This window comes from Nerophis lumbriciformis, linkage group LG18, assembly GCF_033978685.3.
Source record: "Nerophis lumbriciformis linkage group LG18, RoL_Nlum_v2.1, whole genome shotgun sequence".
Lineage (NCBI taxonomy): Eukaryota > Metazoa > Chordata > Actinopteri > Syngnathiformes > Syngnathidae > Nerophis > Nerophis lumbriciformis.
In genome coordinates, this window is record NC_084565.2 from 16015901 (window position 1) to 16042360 (window position 26460).

The window sequence follows — 26460 nt, forward strand, 5'->3', positions numbered from 1 at the left end:
GAATGTTTGGAAGAAGGCACAATTGTTTTATAAATATCTCTACCGTGCCTCTATGGTTTGATTTCAAATTTTCAAATACAAAATATACATGTGCCAACATATACAATATGTTGGTTTTGCATAAAAGGGTCCCTAGCACCCTAGTGAGAACAGTCTTGTGTGTATCGCTGCTAAACTCTGTGCCTTCAGCAAGACTAATTGGATATGTCCCTTAAACCTATATTGCTATGGATTCATTATAGGTAACTAAGATTGTCCATCCATTTTCTACCTCTTACTGCCTTCGGGGTCGCGGGGGGAGCTGGAGCCTATCTCAGCTACAATCGGGCGGAAGGCGGGGTACACCCTGGACAAGTCGCCACCTCATCGCAGGGCCAACACAGATAGACAGACAACATTCACACTCACATTCACACACTAAGGCCAATTTTAGTGTTGCCAATCAACCTATCCCCAGGTGCATGTTTTTGGAGGTGGGAGGAAGCCTGCCATATAATTTAAATGATTTAGTTATTTATGTTAGGGTGTACCACGCTTTCTGCCCGAATGCAGCTGAGATAAGCTCCAGCTCCCTCCGTGACCCGGAAAGGGACAAGCGGTAGAAAATGGATGGATTGGTAATCATGGTTTCGATAAGTGCCATATGATTGTAACTCCACTGTCAATGACTTGGAAGGACTCAAAAATACCAAGTCAATGACTTGGTATGACTTGACATTTGTTTTGAGACTTGACTTGATTTGATTTAAATTTTGAGTTAAAGATTTGAGACTTGCAATACATTGACTTACTCCCACCTGTGGGACTTACCCATACTGTACTTGGCCTTGCATTTAGTCCTTTTTAGTATTTCATATACCTGAAAGAAAACAAAAACAATTTGATTTTAAAACACACTGCTATCAAAACACTTGTAGTTAAAAAATGAAGAGACATGTTAGTTTTGGTTTGGTTTTGGCAAAAATGCATCTTCCAAGTTTTTTAACTTTTGCCAAGCCAAAAACATGTCTTTGCTTAACTCCTTTTTTGATGTAATTGTTTGACCAAAGAAAGGAAAAACCATTATATTTTGCTTATCCAGGTGATAGTTGAGAGTAAAGAAAGTACTGGTCCTGACTGTTTGTGCTTATGCACCAAGCAGCAGCTCAGAGTACCCACTCTTTTTGGATTCCCTTGAGGGAGTACTGGAAAGTGCTCCCTCGGCACAGCAAGGGCTCTGGAACCTGTTCTCTCGAGAGGGGCTGGACTCTCTTCCACACTGGCGGTGCACGCAGTGAGAGGTAACGGGCTGGGTTAGCAATTCTTGTTGCCCCCCGGCTCAAAGCCTGCACGTTGGAGTTCAACCCGGTGGACGAGAGGGTAGCTTCCCTCCGTCTTCGGGTGGGGGGACCGGTCCCGACTGCTGTTTGTGCTTACGCACCAAACAGCAGTTCAGAGTACCTACCCTTTTTGGATTAACTCGAGGGAGTACTGGAAAGTGCTCCCCCTAGTGATTCCCTTGTCCTACTGGGGGACTTCAACACTCATGTTGGCACTGACAGTGAAACCTGGAGAGGCGTGTTTGGAAGAATGGCCGCCCGGATCTGAACCCGAGTGGTGTTTTGTTATTGGACTTTTGTGCTTGTCACGGAGTGCCCATAACAAACACAATGTTCAAACATAACGGTGTCCATATGTGCACTTGGCACCAGGACACCCTTGGCCGCAGTTCCATGATCAACTTTGTAGTTGTGTCATCGAATTTGCGGTCTCATGTTTTGGACACTCTGGTGAAGGGAGGGGCTGAGCTTTCTACCGATTACCACTTGGTGGTGAGTTGGCTTCGATGGTGGGGGAGGATGCCGGACAGACCTTGCAGGCCCAAACGCATTGTTAGGGTATGCTGGGAACGTCTAGTAGAGTCTCCTGTCAGAGAGATTCAATTTTCAACTCCGGAAGAACTTGGAACATGTCACAAGGGAGGCACTGGATATTGAGTCCGAGTGGACCATGTTCCGTGCCTCTATTGTGGAGGCGGCTGATTAGAGCTGTGGCCGCAAGGGGGTTAGTGCCTGTCGTGGCGGTAATCCTAGAACCCGCTGATCCACCAGTGGTGAGGGATGCCGTCAAGCTGAAGAAAGAGTCCTATCGGGTCCTTTTGGCTAATGGGACTCCAGAAGCAGCTGACAGGTACCGATAGGCCAAGCGGTGTGTGGCTTCAGCGGTCGGGGAGGCAAAAACTTGAACATGGGAGGAGTTCGGGGAAGCCATGGAAAACGACTTCCGGATGGCCTCAGGAAGGGGAAGCAGTGCACTGTCAACACCGTGTATGGTGAGGGTGGCGTGCTGCTGACCTCGACTGCGGCTGTTGTGGATCGGTGGAGGGAGTACTTCGAAGACCTCAATCCCACCAACACGTCTTCCTATGAGGAAGCAGTGCCTGGGGAATCTGTGGTGGGCTCTCTTATTTCTGGGGCTGAAGTTGCCGAGATAGTTAAAAAGCTTCTCGATGGCAAGGCCTCGGTGATGGATGAGACCCGCTCGGAGTTCCTTAAGGCTCTGGATGCTGTGGGGTTGTCTTGGTTGACAAGACTTTGCAACATCCTGTGGACATTGGGGGTGATACCTCTGGATTGGCAGACCAAGGTGGTGGTTTCTCTCTTTAAGAAGGGGAACTGGAGGGTGTGTTCCAACTATCGTGGGATCACACTCTTCAGGTGTACTGGAGAGGAAGCTACGCCAGATAGTCGAACTTAGGATTCAGCTGGAACAGTGTTGTTTTCGTCCTGGTCATAGAATGGTAGACCAGCTCTATACAGGATCCCTGAGGGTGCATGAGAGTTTTCCCAACCAGTCTACATGTACTTTGTGGACTTGGAGAAGGCAGTTGACCGTGTCCCCGGGAAGTCCTGTGGGGAGTGCTCAGAGAGCATGGGGTATTGGACTGTGATTGTGGTGGTCTGCTCCCTGTATGATCAGTGTCAGAGCTTGGTCCGCATTGCCGGCAGTAAGTCGGACCCGTTTCCAGTGAGGGTTGGACCAAGGCTGCCTTTGTCACCGATTCTGTTCATAACTTTTATGGACATAATTTCTAGGCGCAGTCAGGGCGTTGAGGGAATCAAGTTTGGTGGCTGCAGGATTAGGTCTCTGCTTTTTGCAGATGATGTGGTCCTGATGGCTTCATCTGGCCAGGATCTTAACCCCTTACTGGATTGGTTTGCAGCAGTGTTAAGCAACTAGGATAAGAATCAGCACCTCCACGTCCGAGTCCATGGTTCTCGCCCGGAAAAGGGTGAAGTGCCATCTCCGAGTTGGGGAGAAGATCTTGCCCCATGTGGAGGAGTTCAAATACCTTGAGGTCTTGTTCATGAGTGAGGGAAGAGTGGATTGGTGCGGCGTCTTATTATTTTTTTTAAACATGCCTCAAAACAACAGCTACAAAAACAATGAAGGTACACAGCTTCAGTCTAGAGTATACTAGAGTAATAAAGTAAACAATAACAGTCCTCCTTTAGTGCAAGACTGCCTGGTATACTATATAACAGGGAATTATAAACTGGGCTCAATCTGCCCTGCTCTAATGTATTCGAATGAGTAACAAACATGTGCTGCAAGCTAGTGGTGAGTGCTTGAAGTGGCCTACCAGTCAGTCAGAGCTTCTGAAATGCTGCGTTGAGACAGGGCACCTCCGTTCACTGCAAGCTGCAAAGTGTGCACCATGCAGGGCAGACTAGCCACACCAAACTCCACCATAGCTTTTGCTATATTGCGTGCATTGTCCCTGACCACAACGTGGGCTTTTGCCTTGGGGATTTTCCATTTCTCAAACATCCCTTCAAATGCAGATGAGATTGCGTCATATGTATGAGAGCCACGGCTCTCTTGAGAATGAAGCACATCCTTCATCACAAAATCCTCATCTACCCATTGCGCAGTCAAGCTCAACATGCTAACCTGGCTAACACTCGAAGACCAGATATCTGTGGTGAAGCTAAGGGATACAGCATCAGAAAATAACTTTGACGTGATGGGAAACAATGCTGTACAATTCAGGTAAGGCCTCTTCTGAGAAACACTTGCGATTGGGCATGGAATTCCACAAGTTTGGTGAATCCATCGTCTTGTGCAATAGAAAATGGTTGGTTATCCAGGGCGATACACTCCATTATTTTCTGACTTATGGCTTTCGCCCTGAGGTGGTTTTTGTTGTATTTTAGTTTTTTCTCGGCGGAGTCTTTAAGCGACAACTGTGTGGTACTACTTTTTTTTGGTGATTGCTTTTCATCCATCTTCCGCTTGTATTCATCGTGTATCTCCTTATGATTCTTGAAGAGGTGGGAGATCAACTTGCTCGTATTAAAGGAAGACGTCTTGGTTCCTCCTCACATAACCAACTTTTTCCAGTCATTGCAAATTGCCAGTTTATCCGTCGGACAAACTATAAAATAATCCCAAACCATAGACATGGTGTCGTTAGTCAGTCACCGAGCGAGCCCGCTTGTTAGCCACGGCTATAGCACCGGCAACAACACACTCTTGTTGTTATGCTCTGCTCGCGGCGGTTTGATGAGGTCATCAAGTGTCACCAGTAAACCTCTCCTGCTGCAGTCGTCAACTCCTGTGTTGTGTGTGGGAGAGGGGGAAAGGGAGGGGTTGCTGACTGGCAGACGCAACTGCTCTGTATGTCTCCCTACATCCGTGTTTTACCGGATTTGTATCGCTCCGTACAGCGGCATTTTAAAAAGTAATTAATTTAACTTTTTGAAACCGATACTTTCCGTTATTACATTTTAAAGCATTTATCGGCTATCTCTAATTTCTCACTCACACACACACACACACACACACACACACACACACACACACACACACACACACACACACACACACACACACACACACACACACACACACACACACACACACACACACACACACACACACACACACACACACACACACACAAATTGTGAGACGATCGAAACAAGTGTGTGCGTCTCATCTGTAGTGTGTGAGTGGGTAAAATATGTAATATTGAGCGTAATTTGACAGCAACCATGTTTTAACCTAATAAGAACCAGAAAGAAATGAATGCTGAAATACAAAATGCAAATGCAATTTTTTTTTAAAGTTTCAATACAAAATATCCGTTGTGGATTGCAACATTTTATTCATTTCCTGACAATACAGGTTGATTTGATTTGTTTGGGTTAAATTACATTATAAAAATAAATATTACATAAATGAGTAGCTGTTGGCTATTTTTATTTTGTGAAAATCGGTCTCGCAAGAAAAAAGGTTGAGGACCTCTGTATTCAGATTTTCAAATAATATCAGACACCAAAACTGGACAACTGTAGGATTTACAAACATTTTGAAAGTGAACTATAAATGCATCAAAGACACAAAATATAATTTTGAAATAAAATGCTATTACCATATTATATTTTAGGAGCGCTAGCAGCACCAGTTCCATTGGCAGCAAAACCGGCCCAGATCATAATACTACCACCACCATGCTTGACGGTAGGGTGGTGTTCCTGTGATTAAAGGCCTCACCTTTTCTCTTCCAAACATTGCTGGGTATTGTGGCCAAACAGCTCAATTTTTGATTCATAACTTTGCTCGGAGTTGTTGTCGAAATAGAAAACGCAGTCCAAGTAAGACCAAACATGTTAGAAGATTTGCTATTTATTGTAGTTTACCCTATTTTTTTACATGTCACCACACCATTATTAAAATGTATTTGTCTAAATGAGCAAGAGGATACACAGTGGAGAGTTTACTAAGAAAAATGTGTTCACAGAAGTGATGGATTAAGATCATAATACTACCACCACCATGCTAGACGGTAGGCTGGTGTTCCTGGGATTAAAGGCCTTACCTTTTCTCTTCCAAACATTGCTGGGTATTGTGGCCAAACAGCTCAATTTTTGATTCATAACTTTGCTAGGAGTTGTCTAAATAGAAAACGCAGTCCAAGGAAGACCAAACATGTTAGAAGATTTGCTATTTATTGTCGTTTACCCGATTTTTTACATGTCACCACACCATTATTAAAATGTATTTGTCTAAAGGAGCAAGAGGATACACAGTGGAGAGTTTACTAAGAAAAATGTGTTCACAGAAGTGATGGATTAAGATGCGGGCTTGGTGGGTATGCAACAAGTTTTACGCCATCATGATAACAAATGAGACATCTTGCATGGTTGACTGAGAAGAGAGAAAATAAAGGAACTGCAGGTAAATCCAAATATAATGGTAATAATAATGATTTATAGATATTTCAAAAAAATTTTAGACACTCTAAGCGCTTTACAGTGAGAACTAAAAAGCTGTCATTTATTAGCCACATTTGTAGCCGCAGGTTCCCTGGGGTAGACGAGAACGTGGCTGACAATTTGGCCTCCACAACCACCACCAAACATTCATTCACATCCATACAACAGTGTAAGTAGTACTGCAAGCTGTTGAGTCTTGCCCAAGGACACAACGGCAGTGATTAGGATGGCAGAGGATAGTTTCGTAACAGAAACCCTCAACGTTCTGGACGGCCACTCTAACATCTGAGCCACTGCCGTTTTGATTAAACCCCAGTCCGTAGTCTAACATATTAGAGTCGAATGGTTAGTGTACCATCAGTGAAAGCTAGATACGTAATTGTTAGCCAAGTAGCGTGAGCATCAAAGTTCTTTGCCGCCAATAATTTGTAAAATCATGCATGACAAAGGCAGCAGAACTCTCAGGTCTTGAAAAGCAACAATAGCCTGGCAACACATACTAATAATTCTTACAGCTTGATACATTGATTTCAAATTCAAGACAAATTCTACAATGTTCAGTTCCAAAGACCTGTGTGACTTGGTGTTGTGTCTTTGTATGATACTTTGATCAGTTGTCAGTTTCAACATTAAAATTGCTCTCTGAATGTGTGCATTAATAAGCATTTACAAATAAAAAAAATATTTGCTGTTCATCGCCACACAGATCACAGCACCCACACACTTGTGTGTTCTGTTGCAGCTGCCGTGCAGAAACTATGTCCACATATCGGTATGTGGACTCCGTGAAGTCCACATTATCACTTTTGTTAGTTACAATCAATAAATGATTCATTGAAGACAACAATAAACCAAAGCTTTTTTCTAATCAATTAATCATTGTAGCACTAAATCATCGGTGTCCAAACTACGTCCCGTGGGCCAAGCGTGGCCTATTGGACTTGTTTCTTCAGCATTGTCCACATGTTCTCAATGGGGTTTAAGTCAGGACTTTGGGAAAGCCATTCTAAAACCTTAATTCTAGCCTGATTTAGCCATTCCTTTACCACTTTTGGCATGTGTTAGGGGTTATTGTCGTGTTGGAACACCCAACTGCGCCCAAGACCCAACCTCCGGGCTGATGGTTTTAGGTTGTCCTGAAGAATTTGGAGGTAATCCTCCTTTTTCATTGTCCCATTTTACTCTCTGTAACGCACCAGTTCCATAGGCAGCAAAACCGGCCCAGATCATAATACTACCACCACCATGCTTGACGGTAGGGTGGTGTTCCTGGGATTAAAGACCTCACCTTTTCTCTTTCAAACATTGCTGGGTTTTGTGGCCAAACAGCTACATTTTTGTTTCATTTGACCACAGAACTTTCCTCCAGAAGGTCTTATCTTTGTCCATGTGATCAGCAGCAAACTTTAGACGAGCCTTAAGGTGTCGCTTCCAGAGCAAGGGCTTCCTTCTTGCATGGTAGCCTCTCAGTCCATGGCGATGCAAAACTAGGCTTGACTGTGGACACTGACAACGGTGTTCCAGCATCTTCCAATAATTGCAAACCTGCTTTTTGGTGGTTTTCGGTTGACTCTTGATCATCCTGACCAATTTTCTCCTAGCAGCAGGTGAAGTGAAGTGAAGTGAAGTGAATTACATTTATATAGCGCTTTTTCTCAAGTGACTCAAAGCGCTTTACATCGTGAAACCCAATATCTAAGTTACATGTAAACCAGTGTGGGTGGCACTGGGAGCAGGTGGGTAAAGTGTCTTGCCCAAGGACACAACGGCAGTGACTTGGATGGCGGAAGTGGGGATCGAACCTGCAACCCTCAAGTTGCTGGCACGGCCGCTCTACCAACCGAGCTATACCGGTTGGTAGAGCATAAGGTATAAGGTGATAATGGTCTTCGCGAACTCCGCCATTAGTGCGCAGCTGAAAGATGAAACCATCCCCTCGTGTCCCAAACAGTTTATCGCATTGTCTACTTTCTCATGTCGATTAAAGATTTTATTAATTTATGATGGCTCAGGTGTGATTCACTACAATAGGGCCCCACAGCACACTGGATTTTAGTTAATTGAAATACCACAACACTGGATATTGTTCAAAGGAGATACATTTTAATTTAAAAACTTGCACACAAAACACAGCAAACAAATGTAAAATGCACAGCAAACTATTTACAATATAGCTATTTTAAATCATTTCACAGTGAAGTAAAGTCATCTACTGGAGAGCTTGGAGCAGATGGACGCTTTTTTTTTTTTTCCCGCGCATGTGTACTAGGTCGCGTTGCGCCGGCGGACGGAGAGGGGCGGGGGTCTTAAACGGTGGCATTGTTGTGTGTGGACACGGATAAGGTTAGGTGTGATTTACCCTGGATAGTGTAAACGGGGCCTAAGAGGCCATGCCATGAAGCTAATTTGATTGTAACTTTTCTACATCACCAAAATTGATCATATATGTTGCTGTATGTATACTTTTGACCCAGCAGATTTGGTCACATTTTCAGTAGACCCATAATAAATTCATAAAAAAATCAAACTTCATGAATGTTTTTTGTGACAAACAAATATGTGCTCCAATGACTAATCACAAAAAAATAAGTTGTAGAAATTATTGGAAACTCAAGACAGCCATGACATTATGTCCTTCACAAGTGTATGTAAACTTTTGACCACGACTGACCCTAACCCTACGAAAAAAACTTGTAGGGATGATATAGCCTCTGTGTTTTTCCTGACCTAACGTATAGTCCTCTCTACCCCGGTATTGAGCACTGTATAACGGATAAACACAGAAACCTCGACACACACACACACACACACACACACACACACACACACACACACACACACACACACACTTATTTTTTATTTTTTTTAAATGTTACTTTGCACGCAGTAGGCTTTCATTTTTTTTATTTTTTATTTTATTTTAGCTTACTGCGGCCCAAGTCAAAATGTTTGGACACCCCTGCCCTAAATTAAAATGTTCAAACCTGATATACTAAATTCCTGAGCTATGAAATTCAAATATAATTTTGCTCTCGCAATATGAACAGAAATATAAATATTAGACATTTTGTCTATCCAATAATTACATATAACAGTTGCTTTTTGACTTAAGGCACATTGGAGCCAGCAAACTGCTGCAGTTTTTTGATATTGTTGTATAGGAGAAAAATATCCTCTTTGTGAAAACATTTTTTGCAACATGCATTTTAATTTTCTTGGATCATTCCAATGCATCATTGTCGTTTTTGCTGATGTAGGCACAACACTGGCACACCTTCAGCATGCTTAAAATAATCTGATGTCAAGATTACATTTCTAAATAGCCCAGAAAAAGTGGTAAGAATAAATTTGTGTGCTGCATGTTCAACAACATGACACACCACTTGGTTGGAAATTGATAACATGAATGTGCACTAAAAGAGGGTTTCAATGTTGAAAGCAGGTAGTCCACACAATATCCTCATTTAAATGATGATCTGCACTGCCTTTGTACTTGTAATCAACTCTACACACAGTCTTAGTAGATCACCTGCAACATACCTTCTAATAGTACATGCAATTGTATATCAAAGTTATATAGCCCTTAATCACAAATGTCTCAAAGGGCTGCATAAGCTACAACAACATTCTCAGATCCCATTTATAGTGTATACCTTGTTCACACTATTTAATACTTATTTAGATTTTAAAAGATTGGGCCCTCAATGTACAGTATTTTTAATTGATATATATGGACATTGTAGTGTCAGAAAAACAAAGCATGCTTAAAATAATCTGATGTCAAGATTACATTTCTAAATAGCCCAGAAAAAGTGGTAAGAATAAATTTGTGTGCTGCATGTTCAACAACATGACACACCACTTGGTTGGAAATTGATAACATGAATGTGCACTAAAAGAGGGTTTCAATGTTGAAAGCAGGTAGTCCACACAATATCCTCATTTAAATGATGATCTGCACTGCCTTTGTACTTGTAATCAACTCTACACACAGTCTTAGTAGATCACCTGCAACATACCTTCTAATAGTACACACAATTGTATATCAAAGTTATAAAGCCCTTAATGTCTCAAAGGGCTGCACAAGCTACTACGACATTCTCAGATCCCATTTATAGTGTATACCTTGTTCACACTATTTAATACTTATTTAGATTTTAAAAGATTGGGCCCTCAATGTACAGTATTTTTTTAATTGATATATATGGAAATTGTAGTGTCAGAAAAACAAAGCATGTGTACTTTTTTACATTTAACCCTTCGACAGGTCACAGGCGTTTTGCCAAAGGTCTGTTGTGGAGGGGGGCGTGGCCTGCGGACCTGCAGCGAAGCGGGGTTTGCCAAGACCGGCTGCGAGATCAGCGACAGGTGCGTAGATGGCCCACGTGGGCCTGCTTGTCTAATCACCTTTCGCTCTGTTAAAAGGCAGCAGCCGGAGAGGAGAGAGAAGTTCGAGTTGGAGCACGAGCGAAAGCAAGAGCGAGACAGACAATCACAGACAAATTGCTGAAAAGCAAGACAATTTATTGAAAAATAAACAGTATTGTAAACCTAGACGAGACTGTCATATCAGTGTGCTTGGTGGTCCGAAGAACCCAGAGGAGAGAAACCTCTACATCTGTCTTTACACTCTTTGGTACTGACTGACTGATTGCTGACTTATTCGGACCTGGCTTACCTGGAGATGCACCACTTCTCCACAATGTCACGGTTTCCTCACACCACTAACCACATCAAAACCCTTTTAAAACACATTCTGTTGTTGCTGTTCCAAGTTGATTCTCAATGAAAGAACATTAGAAACCTTTTTTCTGTTACGTGAAATTTACTAGCTGCATTTGTCAAGTTTGATATTATGTAATTATCTGGTTTTGGGTCTCTTGTCAAGAAGAAAATTAATAAGCCAACATTCAGTTTACTTACTATTGAACTCCTGGTTTTACTGTCAAAGAAGGAATCCTTGTCTGAAACGTCAAACCTGGTGACAAACAAAATAAACATTTCACATATAGACAACATAAAGAATAAATAAATGGGTTATACTTGTATAGCGCTTTTCTACCTTCAAGGTACTCAAAGTGCTTTGACAGTATTTCCACATTCACCCATTCACACACACATTCACACACTGATGGCGGGAGCTGCCATGCAAGGCGCTAACCAGCAGCCATCAGGAGCAAGGGGTGAAGTGTCTTGCCCAAGGACACAACGGACGTGACTAGGATGGTAGAAGGTGGGGATTGAACCCCAGTAACCAGCAACACTCCGATTGCTGGCACGGCCACTCTACCAACTTCGCCACGCCGTCCCTATACCTTCTCAATGCAATTGTTGTGCTTTTCAATGACTTTGAACTCAGCCGTTAAGCAACGTGAGAAAAAGGGCAGGACTGTTTAATGACTATGGTCAAAGAGGCCAAATACTAATGTCCAAATATTATCTGTGACACCCGTTTTTCTGTAACTCTTCCTTTACTATATCTTGTGTGTCTTACCAGGCACTAGGTTGCTAGGAGATTGTTTCATTTGCTTTGTTTTCAGTTAGCATGTTCAGGGTCTCAACAAGCAGTCCTATAATCATGCTTAAAATCTGTTTTCAGGAATTTGAATGGCTATCCTTGCGATGAGATGCCGACTTGTCCAGGATGTACCCTGCCTTCTGCCTTAGTGCAGCTTGGATAGGCTCCCCCCACCCCACAGGGACAAGTGGTAGAAAATGGATTGATGGATGAATAGCTATTATTTTTAAATCATATAGTGTGCAGGTGTGTAGACGGTTACCGAACTAAGGAAAACAAACATTTTGTTTAAAGACAATGCCTTTACAGATTTTGTAACATTAAAGTTGAACAGAATAGTAACTTTAATTATTTCATATTGGAAATCAAATGATAACCTACTCATCACAATTAAATCAACACACGTGTCAATTAAAGCAAAACCAGATCACCACACTACAGCCTACCACCCCAGGGTAACGTTTTAACAGCTCGCTTAAAGAAATATGTTTTATGTTGCACTCTCAGATGGGAACAGAGTTGACCGCTTGTTTGGGTCATGGTTGGGTTGCACTTTGCCCCAAAAGAGGATCTTTGCACTGGACCCGCCAAGTTGGTTCTCGGTCAACTCCCCATTCTCAGTGATTTTTTGCCCGAGGGTTCCAACTTGCGATCTTCTACTTCTTTTGTCGAGGGGCCCTTGAAGTCCTGGCCCGGTTCACCATTGTTTTCCTCTGTAATTTGTGTCCTCGGAACTTATGTCTGCCCCTCTTGATTTTGTGCGTCACAATACCAGCCATTCGCCCCTCCATACAACAGCCTGCTTAGGGTGCTCGAACACGATCCTAAAAGTTTTGTGCTATATGGGTGGGCGCAGGTAAGGCGTTTTGTTGGATAGGCTCAAGCCAGCACAAAGTGTAGCAAGTGAGGAACTGCTGCAAGGCCAAGTCCACTGCCCTGGTGACTCTCCTAAGTCCTTAAGGCTTGAATGTCCTTCACGTTATTGGATCCCACGTGAGCATTGTGCCTCACAGGTTTCACCCACTCGTTGCAGCCGTTATGGCAGTCCTTCAAATATTTTCTGTTAGGCCCCCCCCACCCCCTCCACCCCACTATACATAGTGTAATTTGTCTACAAATGTGTTACAACTATAGCTCTGCATAACATTGTAAGCTTATTAACATTAAAGGAAACAACACACCAGTCTTTCTTCGTCTCCCACCGTGGTTACAGTGAAGCCAAGCGCAACATATGCTTCATCATATTCTGGTACGGGATACAAAAGCATGTTCCCCAAGGTCACACTTTGGCATCAAACGGCACGCACCCACTATTTGAGAAGGACTGCGTTATGGCAAGTTGGTGTAGCCCCCTAGGAGGCTTTTGTCCACCCCCCCACCCCCCAACAATCCTTCTGGGTGTTCGAGGGTAGCGGGCACGAGAATCATGCCCTCACCCAGTCTGTATGGGCGTGGTTTGAGACTCTTTTTGGGTGCACTGTTTTGGTGCAATCGGTGTGTGTATGTAGTCTGTATCTGTTGGCAGTCTTTAAATAAAGCCGTGTTATTTGGAAGCAACCATGTGTTTGTCACCTGCCACAATGTTGTTATGTCGAACTGGGGAAGGAGACGCCACGACAACAGAATATCAAGCTCAACAGGTTTATTGAGTGCTTGATGAGTGAATGGGGTGTGTATGCTACTATGTGTTTGCATGAGAGACTATGTGTGGAAATTTACCATATGAATACCGTAAGGTTTGTTGAGGTGCGTGTTGAATGATAAGCGTCCAAGTCCAAAGGGAATGATCCAAGAGGAGGTCCAAGGTCCGAGCTGTGGTCGAGGGCAGAAGGGTGAAATCCGGAAGTCCAAAACTGGGTCAAGGATCGGGGAGAGCAAACAGAATCCAGGAGGGAAAAACAGCAGCGGAGGTACACAGCGAGGCTGAGACACGGGCAGGCGAGCAGAGCTACGTTCCGACGATGATGAGTCAGCGTCGAAGGTCTTTATACTGTCGCCCCTCATCAAAACCAGGTGCGTTGGGTGTTGATTGCCTCCGGCTGTGGCGGAGTGTAGGCGCGGTCTGCGTGACGAGCGTGGGGGCATTACTGGTGCTCACAGCGGAGCTTCTGAGCTCTCCCGCAGAAGAGGGAAGCACGGAGCGTGTGTGCGCCGAAACAGTGTCTCCCCCCCGCCCCCTTATGCGAGGCCCCTGATGAGCGCCGAAGAGCTCCAGGGTTGGCCTGATAGAATTCCTTCAGAAGTCCGGGGTCAGCAAGGTAGGAAGCAGGAACCCAATACCTGTCCTCAGGTCCATAACCCTCCCAATCTACCAAACAAACTAACTCCTTCCCCTGTTGACGGACCCCAAGGATCGCTTTAACTGTCCAAACAGGATCACCATTGTCCAAAATTCTAGGAGGGGGAGGGATGGGGTCGGGAGAGGAGAGTGGAGCAACCGGCTTTATCTGGGAAACATGGACTACTGGGTGTCGTTTAACTGAAGGTGGCAAAGATAATCTGACTGCAACAGGGTTGATGATAGTCTCAATAGTGAAGGGTCCTACAAAACGGGGTGCGAGTTATGGTATCTATAAATGAAGGTCCTTGGTACATAACAGTACTTGTTGGCCTGGAAAGTAAACAGGGGCCGGAATGTGTCGCCGGTTGGCACTGTTGCATATACTTTCAGAAGATCTAAGCAGAGAAGCACGGGCTGCCTTCCATACCTGATGGCACTACTTGATATGCTTGCGAGAGGAAGACACAGATGCTTCAATCTCCTGTTGGGGAAAAATAGGGGGTTGGTAACCAAGGGAGCACTCAAATGGTGATAATCCAGTAGCTGAACTCTTCATGGAGTTATAGGCAAATTCGACCCATGGCAGAAACTTGCTCCATGAGGATGGTTGTCGGGCGGAAATGCAGCGCAACATGGTCTCCACACTCTGATTAGCTCTCTCAGCCTGACCATTACTCTGCGGATGATAACCAGAAGTGAGACTGACCTTGCAGAAGGCCTGCCACACCCTGGATGTGAACTGGGGGCCACGGTCCGAGACAATGTCCACCGGGACGCCATGTTGTTTAACAATATGAGTGGTAAGAAGGTCATCAGTTTCAGAGGAAGATGGAAGTTTGGGAAGGGGAACAAAATGTGCAGATTTAGAAAATCGGTCAATAAAGGCGAGTATGGTGGAATTACCTTGGGATGTGGGAAAAACCAGTAATGAAATCCATAGATATGTGAGACCATGGGCGACTGGGGACGGGGAGAGGACACAGCAGTCCTGCCGGCGGTCTGTGGGATGGTTTATTTCGTGCACAAGTACTGCATGCGGCGCTAAACTCACGGGTATCCTTAGCCATGGATGGCCACCAGAACCGCCGGCGGATGAAGGACAGAGTGCGTTGGAATCCTGGATGACAGGAGAAGACACTGGAATGCCCCCACTCCAAAACTTGAGGACGTAGTTCACGATGAACAAATAGTCTGTTGGGAAGTCCGCCACCTGGTCCCGGGTTCTTTCTCAAGGAGTCTTGGACAAGACCCTCCACTTTCCAAGTGACCATGCCGATTATCCTGGAGGGTGGAAGAATGGATTCTTCTGGGGTCTTGTCGGTGGTTTCTTCCGAGAACTGGCGAGAGAGTGCATCAGCTTTGGTGTTACAGGATCCTGGTCTGAAAGAGAGAACATAATTGAAGCGGCCAAAAAACTGGGACCAACGGGCCTGCCGATCGTTGAGTCTCTTGGCTGATCGGACATGGAGAAGAATTTGGTGATCAGTGAGAACCTGAAACGGATGTTTAGCACCTTCCAACCAATGTCTCCACTCCCTTAATGCCTCGTAGACAGCAAGTAACTCCCGATTACCAGCATCAAAATGCACAAGGGTGGATCTTGCTGTCCTGCTTGGAGCGTTGTGAAAAGACTGCCCCAACTCCTGAATCAGATGAGTCTACCTCAACAATGAAGGGGCAGTCTTGATCCAGATACACCAGGATGGGTGCTGAGACGAAGCTCCTCTTCAGGCACCAAAATGCCATACCTGCTTCCCGGTTCCATTAAAAAGGTATGCTGGTTGATGTAAGTGCATGAAGGGGTGCGGCCAACTTACTGAAATCCTTGATAATTCGTCTGTAGAATCCAGCAAATCCCAGAAAACGACGTAATTCGGTACGGGTAGAGGGTTGAGGCCATTCCACCACCGCCTTCACCCTCTTGGGGTCAGCCTTGATATGTCCTTTTTCAATGACAAAACCGAGAAACTCAACTGAAGAAGAATTAAACTCACATTTTTCAGCTTTGACAAATAGGCGGATCTCCAGTAATCGTTCAAGGATGAGACGGATGTGGTGCTGGTGTTCCTGAGGGTTCTTGGAAAAAATGAGTATGTCATCCAGGTAGACCACCAGAAATCAATCAATCATATCCCTAAGAATGTAATTGACAAGGGCCTGAAAAACAGCGGGAGCATTGGTCAGTCCAAAAGGCATAACTTTATGCTCAAAGTGACCCAGGTGAGTGTTAAATGCTGTCTTCCACTCGTCTCCCTCCCTGATGCGGACCAGATGATACGTATTATGAAGATCTAACTTGGAGAAGATGGTGGCAGGGGGGAGAGGTTCAAAGGATGAATAAAGCAGAGGTAGAGGGTATTTGTTCTTAATGGTGATACAGTTCAGTTGACGGTAGTCGATGCAGGGACGAAGTGACCCATCCTTCTTGCTAACAAAGAAAAATCCGGCGGCTACAGGTGACTCAGATGGTCTGATGATTCCAGAAGCAAGGGACTCGGAGATGTAATCCTTCATCGCTTGTTTTTCAGGGAGAGACAAGTTATACAATCGACTGCAAGGGAGAGCTGCATTAGGGATGAGGTCGATAGTGCAGTCGTAAGGTCTGTGAGGTGGAAGAGACAAGGCTTGTTCCTTACTGAATATGGCGGCTAAATCGTGGTAAACTTTGGGAACTCGGGAGAGGTCCACCGGAGGTGACGCTGGTCTCGGATTTTCAGAATGAACTACTGCAGACTTGAGGCAATGAGCATGGCAGTGTTTACTCCAAGCCAGAATCCTGCCAGTAGCCCAAGAGATGTGAGGATCATGTTTAATGAGCCAAGTTCGGCCTAGGACGAGGGGGCTACTGGAGCGTCCAAAACCCAGAAGCTGATGATCTCTGTGTGGTTGCCAGAAAGTGTAAGAGACAATGGTTTAGTGCGGTATTTGATAGGGCCCAAAGGGTGGCCATCTAGAGCCTGGGCGGAGACAAACATTTCTAAAGGTATTAATGGAATAAACTTCTCTTGGGCGTTCCTTAAGTCCATGAAACTTCCGTCGGCTCCGGAGTCCAGGTATGCGTCCATGAACAACATCCTAGCTTCCCAAGTCAAGCTTGCGGGGAACAGAATACAGGGGTTCCTCCTGGAGGGAGTTGTGGGGACAGTTGTATGGCTCACCAGGATCCCCTTGACTGGTGAGTCCGATCTTTTGGCCGAAAAGTGCAGTCGCGTATCTGATGATCTATCCGGCCACAGTATAGACAGAGTCGAAGTTGGAACCTCCGTTCTCGTTCCTCAAAGGATAGATGGGACCTGCCAATTTGAATGGGTTCTTGAGGTGTGGTTAGAACCGGTCTTACAGTGCCAGAACTTCTGGTGAGGGGACGGTTGGTATATCCAGAGACTCTTGCAGATGCTGTGCTGCCATAGTCGCTCTCCCTCTACGCCTCACGTTCCATAAGTCATTGGTCGAATAGTAGGGCTAACTCGATGAGGTCTTGACAGAAGGTCTATCCCGCAACAAACCGTCCTTAATAGAGTCGTTAAGTCCTCTTTGATAAGCGCTCTGAAGTGCCTTGTTGTCCCATCCACTCTCTGCCGCCAGGGTTCTAAACTCCAAAGTATAAGTAGCCACAGATCGGGGGCCCTGTCGCATGGAATGGAGTCTGGAAGCGGCGTCTCCACCATCAGCAGGATGGTCGAAAATTCCTTGCGGAAAGCCGCGACATTGGCGTTAAGCCCTGAATCCTTACTGAGAGCAGACGTGGCCCACTTCAGCGCAGGTCCCGATAGTAGGGGAATATAAAGGCAATTTTAGCACCGTCATTTGCATATCGGGAAGGTTGGTGTAGAAAAATGAACTCGCATTGAACCAAGAAGCCGCGACAGTGTTCAAAACTTCCCTCAAAATTTTTAGGGCTTGCTATCTTTGGTTCCTGGAGGGGTGTAGCTCCCCCGGTGGCGAGTGTATTGGGTGTGCTAATGACAGGTGTGGGGGGTGTCACCTGACCAGTGCTGAGGTTGTCGAGTCTGGACAACAGGCTGGCGAATGCAACGTCCAATTTGTCCTCCAGGGTGGAAAAACGGACCTGGTGTTGTTGGAGGACAGACTGGATTGTGGACAAGTCTGTACTGGGGGAAGTCCGAGCCATAGGTCCGGGCGAAGACTTAGGGGTGCCGTCTGGTTCCATCTTGGTCGGAACGTACTGTTATGTCGAACTGGGGAAGTAGACGCCACGACAACAGAATATTAAGCTCAACAGGTTTATTGAGTGCTTGATCAGTGAATGGGGTGTGTATGCTCCTATGTGTTTGCATGAGAGATGTGTGGAAATTTACCATATGAATATCGTAAGGTTTGTTGAGGTGCGTGTTGAATGATAAACGTCCAAGTCCAAAAGGAATGATCCAAGAGGAGGTCCAAGGTCCGAGCTGGGGTCGAGGGCAGGAGGGCAAAATCCGGAAGTCCAAAATTGGGTCAAGGATCGGGGAGAGCAAACAGAATCCAGGAGGGAAAAACAGCAACGGAGGTACACAGCGAGGCTGAGACACGATGAGTCAGCGTCGAAGGTCTTTATACTGTCGTCCCTCATCAAAGCCAGGTGCGTTGGGTGTTGATTGCCTCCGGCTGCGGCGGAGTGTGGGCGCGTTCTGCGTGACGAGCGTGGGGGCGTGTCTGGTGCTCACATAGGAGCTTCTGAGCGCTCCCGCAGAAGAGGGAAGCACGGAGCGCGTTTGCGCCGTAACAAATGTCCTAGTTTTTAAATCTAGTTTTATTTATACTTTTTTATATTCATAAATACATTTAAATTATACATATTTTTTGTGTATATTTTTTTTACATCATTAAAATGCTGTTGTGCTACAAAGTTTTTTAAGTGAGGGAAAAATAGTGATCACTGTCAAAGCATGGGGATATGGCACTAACTTAAGGACTGTTCAACAATAACAAAAAAAACACTTTCAATATTTTCCACTAATAGAGTAACAATTGTGTGAATACAAATTAATCTGACCCAACTCTTATCTAACTGCTACAAGTGATTAAAAAAAAGAAAACTGCAAAAAACCCAAATAACGAAGAGCCATAAATCCCATCTCCAGGGCTTGAAATTGACTAAATTCTCAATGTATGGCCACAACCTATTACTGTATATGATTTATAATCTCGCATTAACTTTTCCAAACTCGGAGGCAATTCATCCGCAGCAGTAGCTCAGTAGCTATCTTACATCTCACTAGTGGCCGCAGGAGCAGTGTGAGTGTCTTGTGAGAATGATGGGTTGCTAAAAGTAGTTCCTCTTAATTAACACTGTTGCAATAGCTTGGTTGATATGCAGGTAACATCTAAATATAAATTTGGTTGGAGGTTTTATTAGAGGGAAATATAGGCAGAATAGATTAATCTCATTTACTTGCATTGTTAGCCACCTCTTTCTAGAACGCACAGAAGAGAAAGACGTGTGTTTTTGTCTCATATAAAGATTGTGATGGACAAAAATAAAATATAGGCATTTTTCCCTTTAAGTGGCTGCCAAAAGGGTGCTAACTAGGGTTGTACGGTATACCGATACTAATAAAGTCTCGCGGTACTAATCAATTTAAATCAGTACTATACCACCTTTGAAAAGTACCGGTACTGTTCTTTCATCTGAGTGCCGCTTTGCCGCGGTGACTACAGAGCCGAGGAGCATGATGTTGAGTGTGTCAAAACGCACACACAAAGTGCATACAAGCAATAACATCTCTGCGAGGAAAAATGGCAAAAAACAACAATTCCACTGGTTAATACAGAGGGTGCGTGAAGCGCAATATGGAGGTATTTGGGCTTCAAAACTAACAATAAAGGTGACACTTTAAACAAGGAGGCACCATGTGTAGTATACTTGTACAAACCCCGTTTCCATATGAGTTGGGAAATTGTGTTAGTTGTAAATATAAACAGAATACAATGATCTGCAAATCCTTTTCAACCCATATTCAATTGAATGCACTACAAAGACAACATATTTGATGTACAAACTGATAAACTTTTTTTTTTTGGCAAATAATCATTAACTTTAGAATTTGATGCCAGCAACACGTGACAAAGAAGTTGGGAAAGGTGGCAATAAATACTGATAAAGTTGAGGAATCCTCATCAAACACTTATTCGGAACATCCCACAGGTGTGCAGGCTAATTGGGAACAGGTGGGTGCCATGATTGGGTATAAAAGTAGATTCCATGAAATGCTCAGTCATTCACAAACAATGATGGGGCGAGGGTCACCACTTTGTCAACAAATGCCTGAGCAAATTGTTGAACAGTTTAAGAAAAACCTTTCTCAACCGGCTATTGCAAGGAATTTAGGGATTTCACCATCTACGGTCCATAATATCATCAAAGGGTTCAGAGAATCTGGAGAAATCCCTACACGTAAGCAGCTAAGCCCGTGACCTCCGATCCCTCAGGCTGTACTGCATCAACGAGCGACATCAGTGTGTAAAGGATATCACCACATGGGCTCAGGAACACTTCAGAAACCCATTGTCAGTAACTACAGTTGGTCGCTACATCTGTAAGTGCAAGTTAAAACACTCCTATGCAAGGCGAAAGCCATTTATCAACAACACCCAGAAACGCCGTCGGCTTCGCTGGGCCTGAGCTCATCTAAGATGGACTGATACAAAGTGGAAACGTGTTCTGTGGTCTGACAAGTCCACATTTCAAATTGTTTTTGGAAACTGTGGACGTCGTGTCTTCCGGACCAAAGAGGAAAAAAAACATCCAGATTGTTATAAGCGCAAAGTTGAAAAGCCAGCATGTGTGATGGTATGGGGGTGTATTAGTTCCCAGGGCATGGGTAACTTACACATCTGTGAAGGCGCCATTAGTGCTGAAAGGTACATACAGGTTTTGGAGCAACATATGTTGCCATCCATGCAACGTTACCCCTGCTTATTTCAGCAAGACAATGCCAAGCCACGTGTTACATCAACGGGGCTTCATAGTAAAAGGGTGCGGGTACTAGACTGGCCTGCCTGTAGTCCAGGCCTGTCTCCCATTGAAAATGTGTGGCGCATTATGAAGCCTAAAATACCACAACGGAGACCCCCGGACTGTTGAACAACTTAAGCTGTACATCAAGCAAGAATGGGAAAGAATTCCACCTGAGAAGCTTAAAAATGTGTCTCATCACTTCCCAAACGTTTACTGAGTGTTGTTAAAAGGAAAGGCCATGTAACACAGTGGTGAACATGCCCTTTCCCAACTACTTTGGCACGTGTTGCAGCCATGAAATTCTAAGTTAATTATTATTTGCAAAAAAAAAATAAAGTTTATGAGTTTGAACATCAAATATGTTGTCTTTGTAGTGCATTCAACACAATATGGGTTGAAAAGGATTTGCAAATCATTGTATTCCGTTTATATTTGCATCTAACACAATTTAACTCATATGGAAACGGGGTTTCTACTTGCAACAGTAAGTACTGTTTTAGACCTTTCCTGCTTGTCGGGTCCCAGACTGTGGTCGCGTAGAGCAGGGGAGCCTTTTCCTCCAGGACCGATGTATTGTCGAGGATAAAACCCTTCACAATGCATCCGTAAGGCTCCGCTCTTAGGCCGTAATGTTGGTCAGTTTATTTATAATTTCCACAGGGCACAACCGGACATCTACCATGCTATTAACACTCCTGCACATGCTAGCGCTACCTCTCCTAACTTGCCCGCTCACTTACTCATGTAGCTCACCCCACATACCACCATTCTTAAAAGGGGCACACAAACTCATACGCTACTCTCGCAACAGCTGCTTTAAAACACGCCTCGCCAAATATGGCAATTAGCATTACCACCTTTGCTTCAAACTAAGGTAAACATTGAAATAATACGCATTCAGATCTGCACAAGGAGTTCTAAAAAGTGACAGGTAATGATGTAGTTGTTACACCTGTCCTGCTGTTCGGTCTGGTGCTGACCGTAGTCGAGGAGCACAAGGAAGACGTTCCCTTCAGGGTCGATGCCATTTCAATGCCTTTTCATTTATATTTTAACCTTGTAATATTGTTCTTTGATTGTGAGTGTTTAATGTAGTGTTGTGCCAAATGCAGGAAACACAACAGTGTTTCTCTCAGGTCTTTAAACAACTACACTTTAACAGTGTGCCCAAGAAGACATTCTGCTGAGTGTGAGCATGGTCCTAGTGCCCGCCACAGTGTAAGATTATCTGTTCAAATAAAGCCAATATATTTTGTGTAGTTCCCTTTATTTGGAAAAGTATCCATATACATTTTGGTACCGGTACTAAATTATTGGTATCGGGACAACCCCAGTGCTAAATTTCCAAAGTGTTGTAACAATTTCCCTTGTGAATCATTCGTCTTGGTCTAAGTCATCCATCCATCCATTTCCTACCGCTTATTCCCTTTGGGGTTGCGGGGGGTGCTGGAGCCTATCTCAGCTACAATCGGGCGGAAGGCGGGGTACACCCCGGACAAGTCGCCACCTCATCGCAGGGCCAACACAGATAGACAGACAACATTCACACTCACATCCACACACTAGGGCCAATTTAGTGTTGCCAATCAACTTATCCCCAGGTGCATGTCTTTGGAGGTGGGAGGAAGCCGGAGTACCCGGAGGGAACCCACGCAGTCACAGGGAGAACATACAAACTCCACACAGAAAGATCCCGAGCCCGGGATTGAACCCAAGACTACTCAGGACCTTCGTATTGTGAGGCAGATGCACTAACCCCTCTGCCACCGTGAAGCCCTGGTCTAAGTCAATGTCTTAAAAATTTTAAGTACCAAAGATTGTCTCACACACACTTGGTGTGGCTAAATTATTCTCTGCATTTGACCCATCACCCTTGATCACCCCCGGGAGGTGAGGGAAGCAGTGGGCAGCAGTGGTGGCCGCGCCTGTCTAAACTTTATATCCTGCCTTTTTCCAGCTTTCAGCACATAAACTATGCTCATGTAACACACACACATGTTCATGCATTAGTCATAACAGCATGACTGCAAATTTTTTACCGTAATTTTCACACTATAAAACACACCTAGAGTTAAGACAGACCCACTTAATCTTTGGACACATTTAATTTTGTACATATATTGGCCGTTAATAATCCGCATGTGTACACATTGAAACATGAAGTTTACACAAGGTACCCCCTCTAACCTCCTCCTCCTGTACGCTGCAGTAATCTTCTTTGGTGTCGGAGTTGAGGGGGTTGCTTCGTCCGGCATTTTATCGGCCTCGCTGGAGCCTATCCCAGCTGCATTCGGACAGTGGACAAGTCGCCACCTCATCGCAGGGCCGACACAGATAGACAGACACGCATTCACACACACTACGGCCAATTTAGTGTTGCCAATCAGCCTATCCCCAAGTACATGTCTGCCCACTATAAGCATGATAAATATGTAGTCTGGTGTATACAACAAATATGTACTTACAGGTGTTGCTTCTCTCTGGAGAACGTGTGTGACAGGTGTTTGATGTTCTTTGGTTGGGTTCCATCAACATGAGGATGAAGAGGCTCAACAACTTTACTGACGAGTAAGCTGATCTTTTCTATAACGCCGCTTGACTTCTTAACTTCATATACCTAGAAGGAAAATTATATTTGTTTTTAAAATAGGGACTTACTTTCCTTGTACAGATGAAAAAAATTAACTCTTCATCAGGGGTGTCAAACTCAATCACACATGGAGCCAACATATCAAAGCACACTCCTATTTGTACAACACGCATGGTCATTTAAAACCCCCGAGAGGGACAAGCGGTAGAAAATAGATTGATGGCATATATATTGTTTCCTGGACTCTGTCTCAGTGTACGCTGATTTTAAAAATAATATACACGTCATTGTGTATCTGGTTTATCACTATATATTTGAACAGAGGTAGTATGATTGTCATCTGTGGTTAATTTATTGGCTTGGACAAAATGTGCATGGGGCTTGGTGAATGTGTTTTTATCGACACTTTTATTTTTAACTCGACTTGTGTCCATGGACTTTATTTTATTTTTTATAAACACCGATGCGTAGGAAATTTGCATTTTTAAATCTATCAGCATTTGTGCGGGGCTGCTTCTAAAATGCCCAGGAAAAAATGTACAGCTGAGGATCACAGATTAGATAGGACTATGCACGGATGAGGAGCTCAAAGACAGTGATTCTCAAACTGTAGTAAAGTGGTACACGGGCTCTATCTTGTGATATGCCAAATAATCACTAGACCAAAGTACAGTGTTTTATTTTTCTATAATTAAATTAGCGCTGTCAAGTTAACGCGATAACTAAACTTCCTTTAACGGCGATAATGTGTACCGTAGTTTGGGGAAATGTTTAATGGGGTCCAGTAAATGTTAAGCCACAGGCTCGAAAATAGCTGAAAACTGCACAAAGAAAGGGAGACCTTATGGAAATATCAGATCCAAAGCCATGGCAAGACTTTCTCCGGACAAGAGAAGACAATTTTACCTTCAATAGCTGTGAGATAACATAATTGGAGCGAACGCTGAGCTCGCATTGCTGCTTGGAGTGAGGAGAAGCTTCACGTCCATGTTTGGATTACAGTTAAGTGCATTGAAAACATAAAATATAGATCACTCAAACTGCTTTAGTAAAATGGAATATACGCTCAGTCGAAACAAAGACGGTAGAGAGGAAGTCTAAAGTCACTTTTATCTGAGATTTTTGTCAAAACATGTCAAGTCTTTTCTCATACCAATCATACACGACCGGTTGGCAGCTTCACAATAATAGCGCTTCACTTCACATCCAGTGAAGTGAAGTGAATTATATTTATATAGCGCTTTTCCCTAGTGACGCAAAGCGCTTTACATTGTGAAACCCAATATCCAAGTTACATTTTTAAACCAGTGTGGGTGGCACTGGGAGCAGGTGGGTAAAGTGTCTTGCCCAAGGACCAACGACAGTGACTAGGATGGCAGAAGCGGGGATCGAACCTGGAACCTTCAAGTTGCTGGCACTGCCACTCAACCAACCGAGCTATACCGCCAACAAAACAACAAAAAACTGCCTTACGATCTGCTATTGTTATTCTGTGATATTTCTACCTAAATAAATGTTTTCTGGCAGGTTGAAATTAAGTGTTTTGTAACGGCACCTGCGATATGAAGGAAGATTGTCTTTGAACAATCTCACTTCTTCGCTACCACTGAGACAAGGTCTCAAACCGCGGGCATGACTGCCACTGCCCTCTGCAGCCCACATCTGGTAATTACAGTTCACTACACAATATTACCATCGCCATGGTATATACACATTTTATAACCTGTTCTGATTGATAGTATGCAATTGTAGAATTTAACAGGCTGAATGCTACATTTTATTAATAAGTAGGCAGAGACGTTTAAGACATTGTCATTGATAGATAAGAATGCCATTAACTTGCACCACAGTGCAGACGTTTGAGGCAATAATTACATAAGCACACTGTATCCGCACAACACCCTGCAGTGAAAAAAGCAATACAGGTAATTCATAAGGCAGGATATAGTGATCACACATACATTTCCCTACATTCAAAACTACAGAAATGTCGAGATTTTGTGGAACTACAAACAGTACAAATTACATTTAAAGCAAAAAACAGTTCACTGCCTGGAAATGTGCAAAGTGAGTAATGGTTTCTTCATGGAATAAAATGTATGCAGTAAGCACAACAGCAAGCCTGTTAAAATCATCCCCATAGTCATTAAAAAACAAATCCCAATTGGTCTACTCAAAACAGCCCTTTAAAGTCTCATGCATTCTCATTCCAGATTGATGGGTTTTGTGACAATTTTCCCGGTCCTTAGTTGGGACCTATATCTTGGTAGCAGCATGATTACATTGTAGTCAGACATACCCAGAGGTGCGCGTGGGTTAGAAACATATGCTACAGGTATATTCCCATAGCACAAATCCAGCATGTTAAATTTCCTTGTTGGAGTTGTGACATATTGCTCCAAACTCAGAAGATGTGTAACTATCACACCTGTTAAATTCACCAAGTAGGAATACAAGCTGCTCTCCAGTATTTGTGACTGCGTTGTTGTAATTTTCAGCGATGTGCTTGACCGCTTGGGCAAAATCAGGTCCCGGAACATACATTAAATTGACAGTGATCTGTGACAGTTCTCTGAATAAGTAAAATGGTCTAAAAGGGCAGTTAACATTTCGGAATGTTTGCAGCACTGCGTCTCCCTCACTGTGTAGATTGTTGCCCATTTCTTGTTGACAGCCATACAGAGCTCACCCCCAATTGACTTCCGTGTTTGGACTATGTCTCTCTCAAAGCGGATGATGTCAAATCCTTCCAGCTGAAAGTCCACATTTTCACAGAGCCATGTCTCTGTAAAGCAAAAGATACTGGCTCGTTGATAATCCAGATCGGACTTGATCATGGTGTAAAGTTTG

The 26460-nt window shown here is 44.0% G+C and overlaps 1 protein-coding gene across 2 annotated transcripts in view; it reads right to left on the reverse strand.

Annotated features, from left to right (window-relative positions):
• The window catches only part of LOC133617648 (anoctamin-1-like), a 234925-nt gene that overhangs the window by 129221 nt on the left and 79244 nt on the right, over positions 1–26460 (reverse strand). For both annotated transcript variants that reach the window (XM_061977756.1, XM_061977757.1), the window contains 3 exons: positions 23486–23637; positions 11184–11238; positions 811–859 (listed from right to left, as the gene is read on the reverse strand). In XM_061977756.1, coding sequence (XP_061833740.1) covers positions 811–859; positions 11184–11238; positions 23486–23637 — 256 coding nt within the window. The remainder of the gene's footprint in view (positions 1–810; positions 860–11183; positions 11239–23485; positions 23638–26460) is intronic.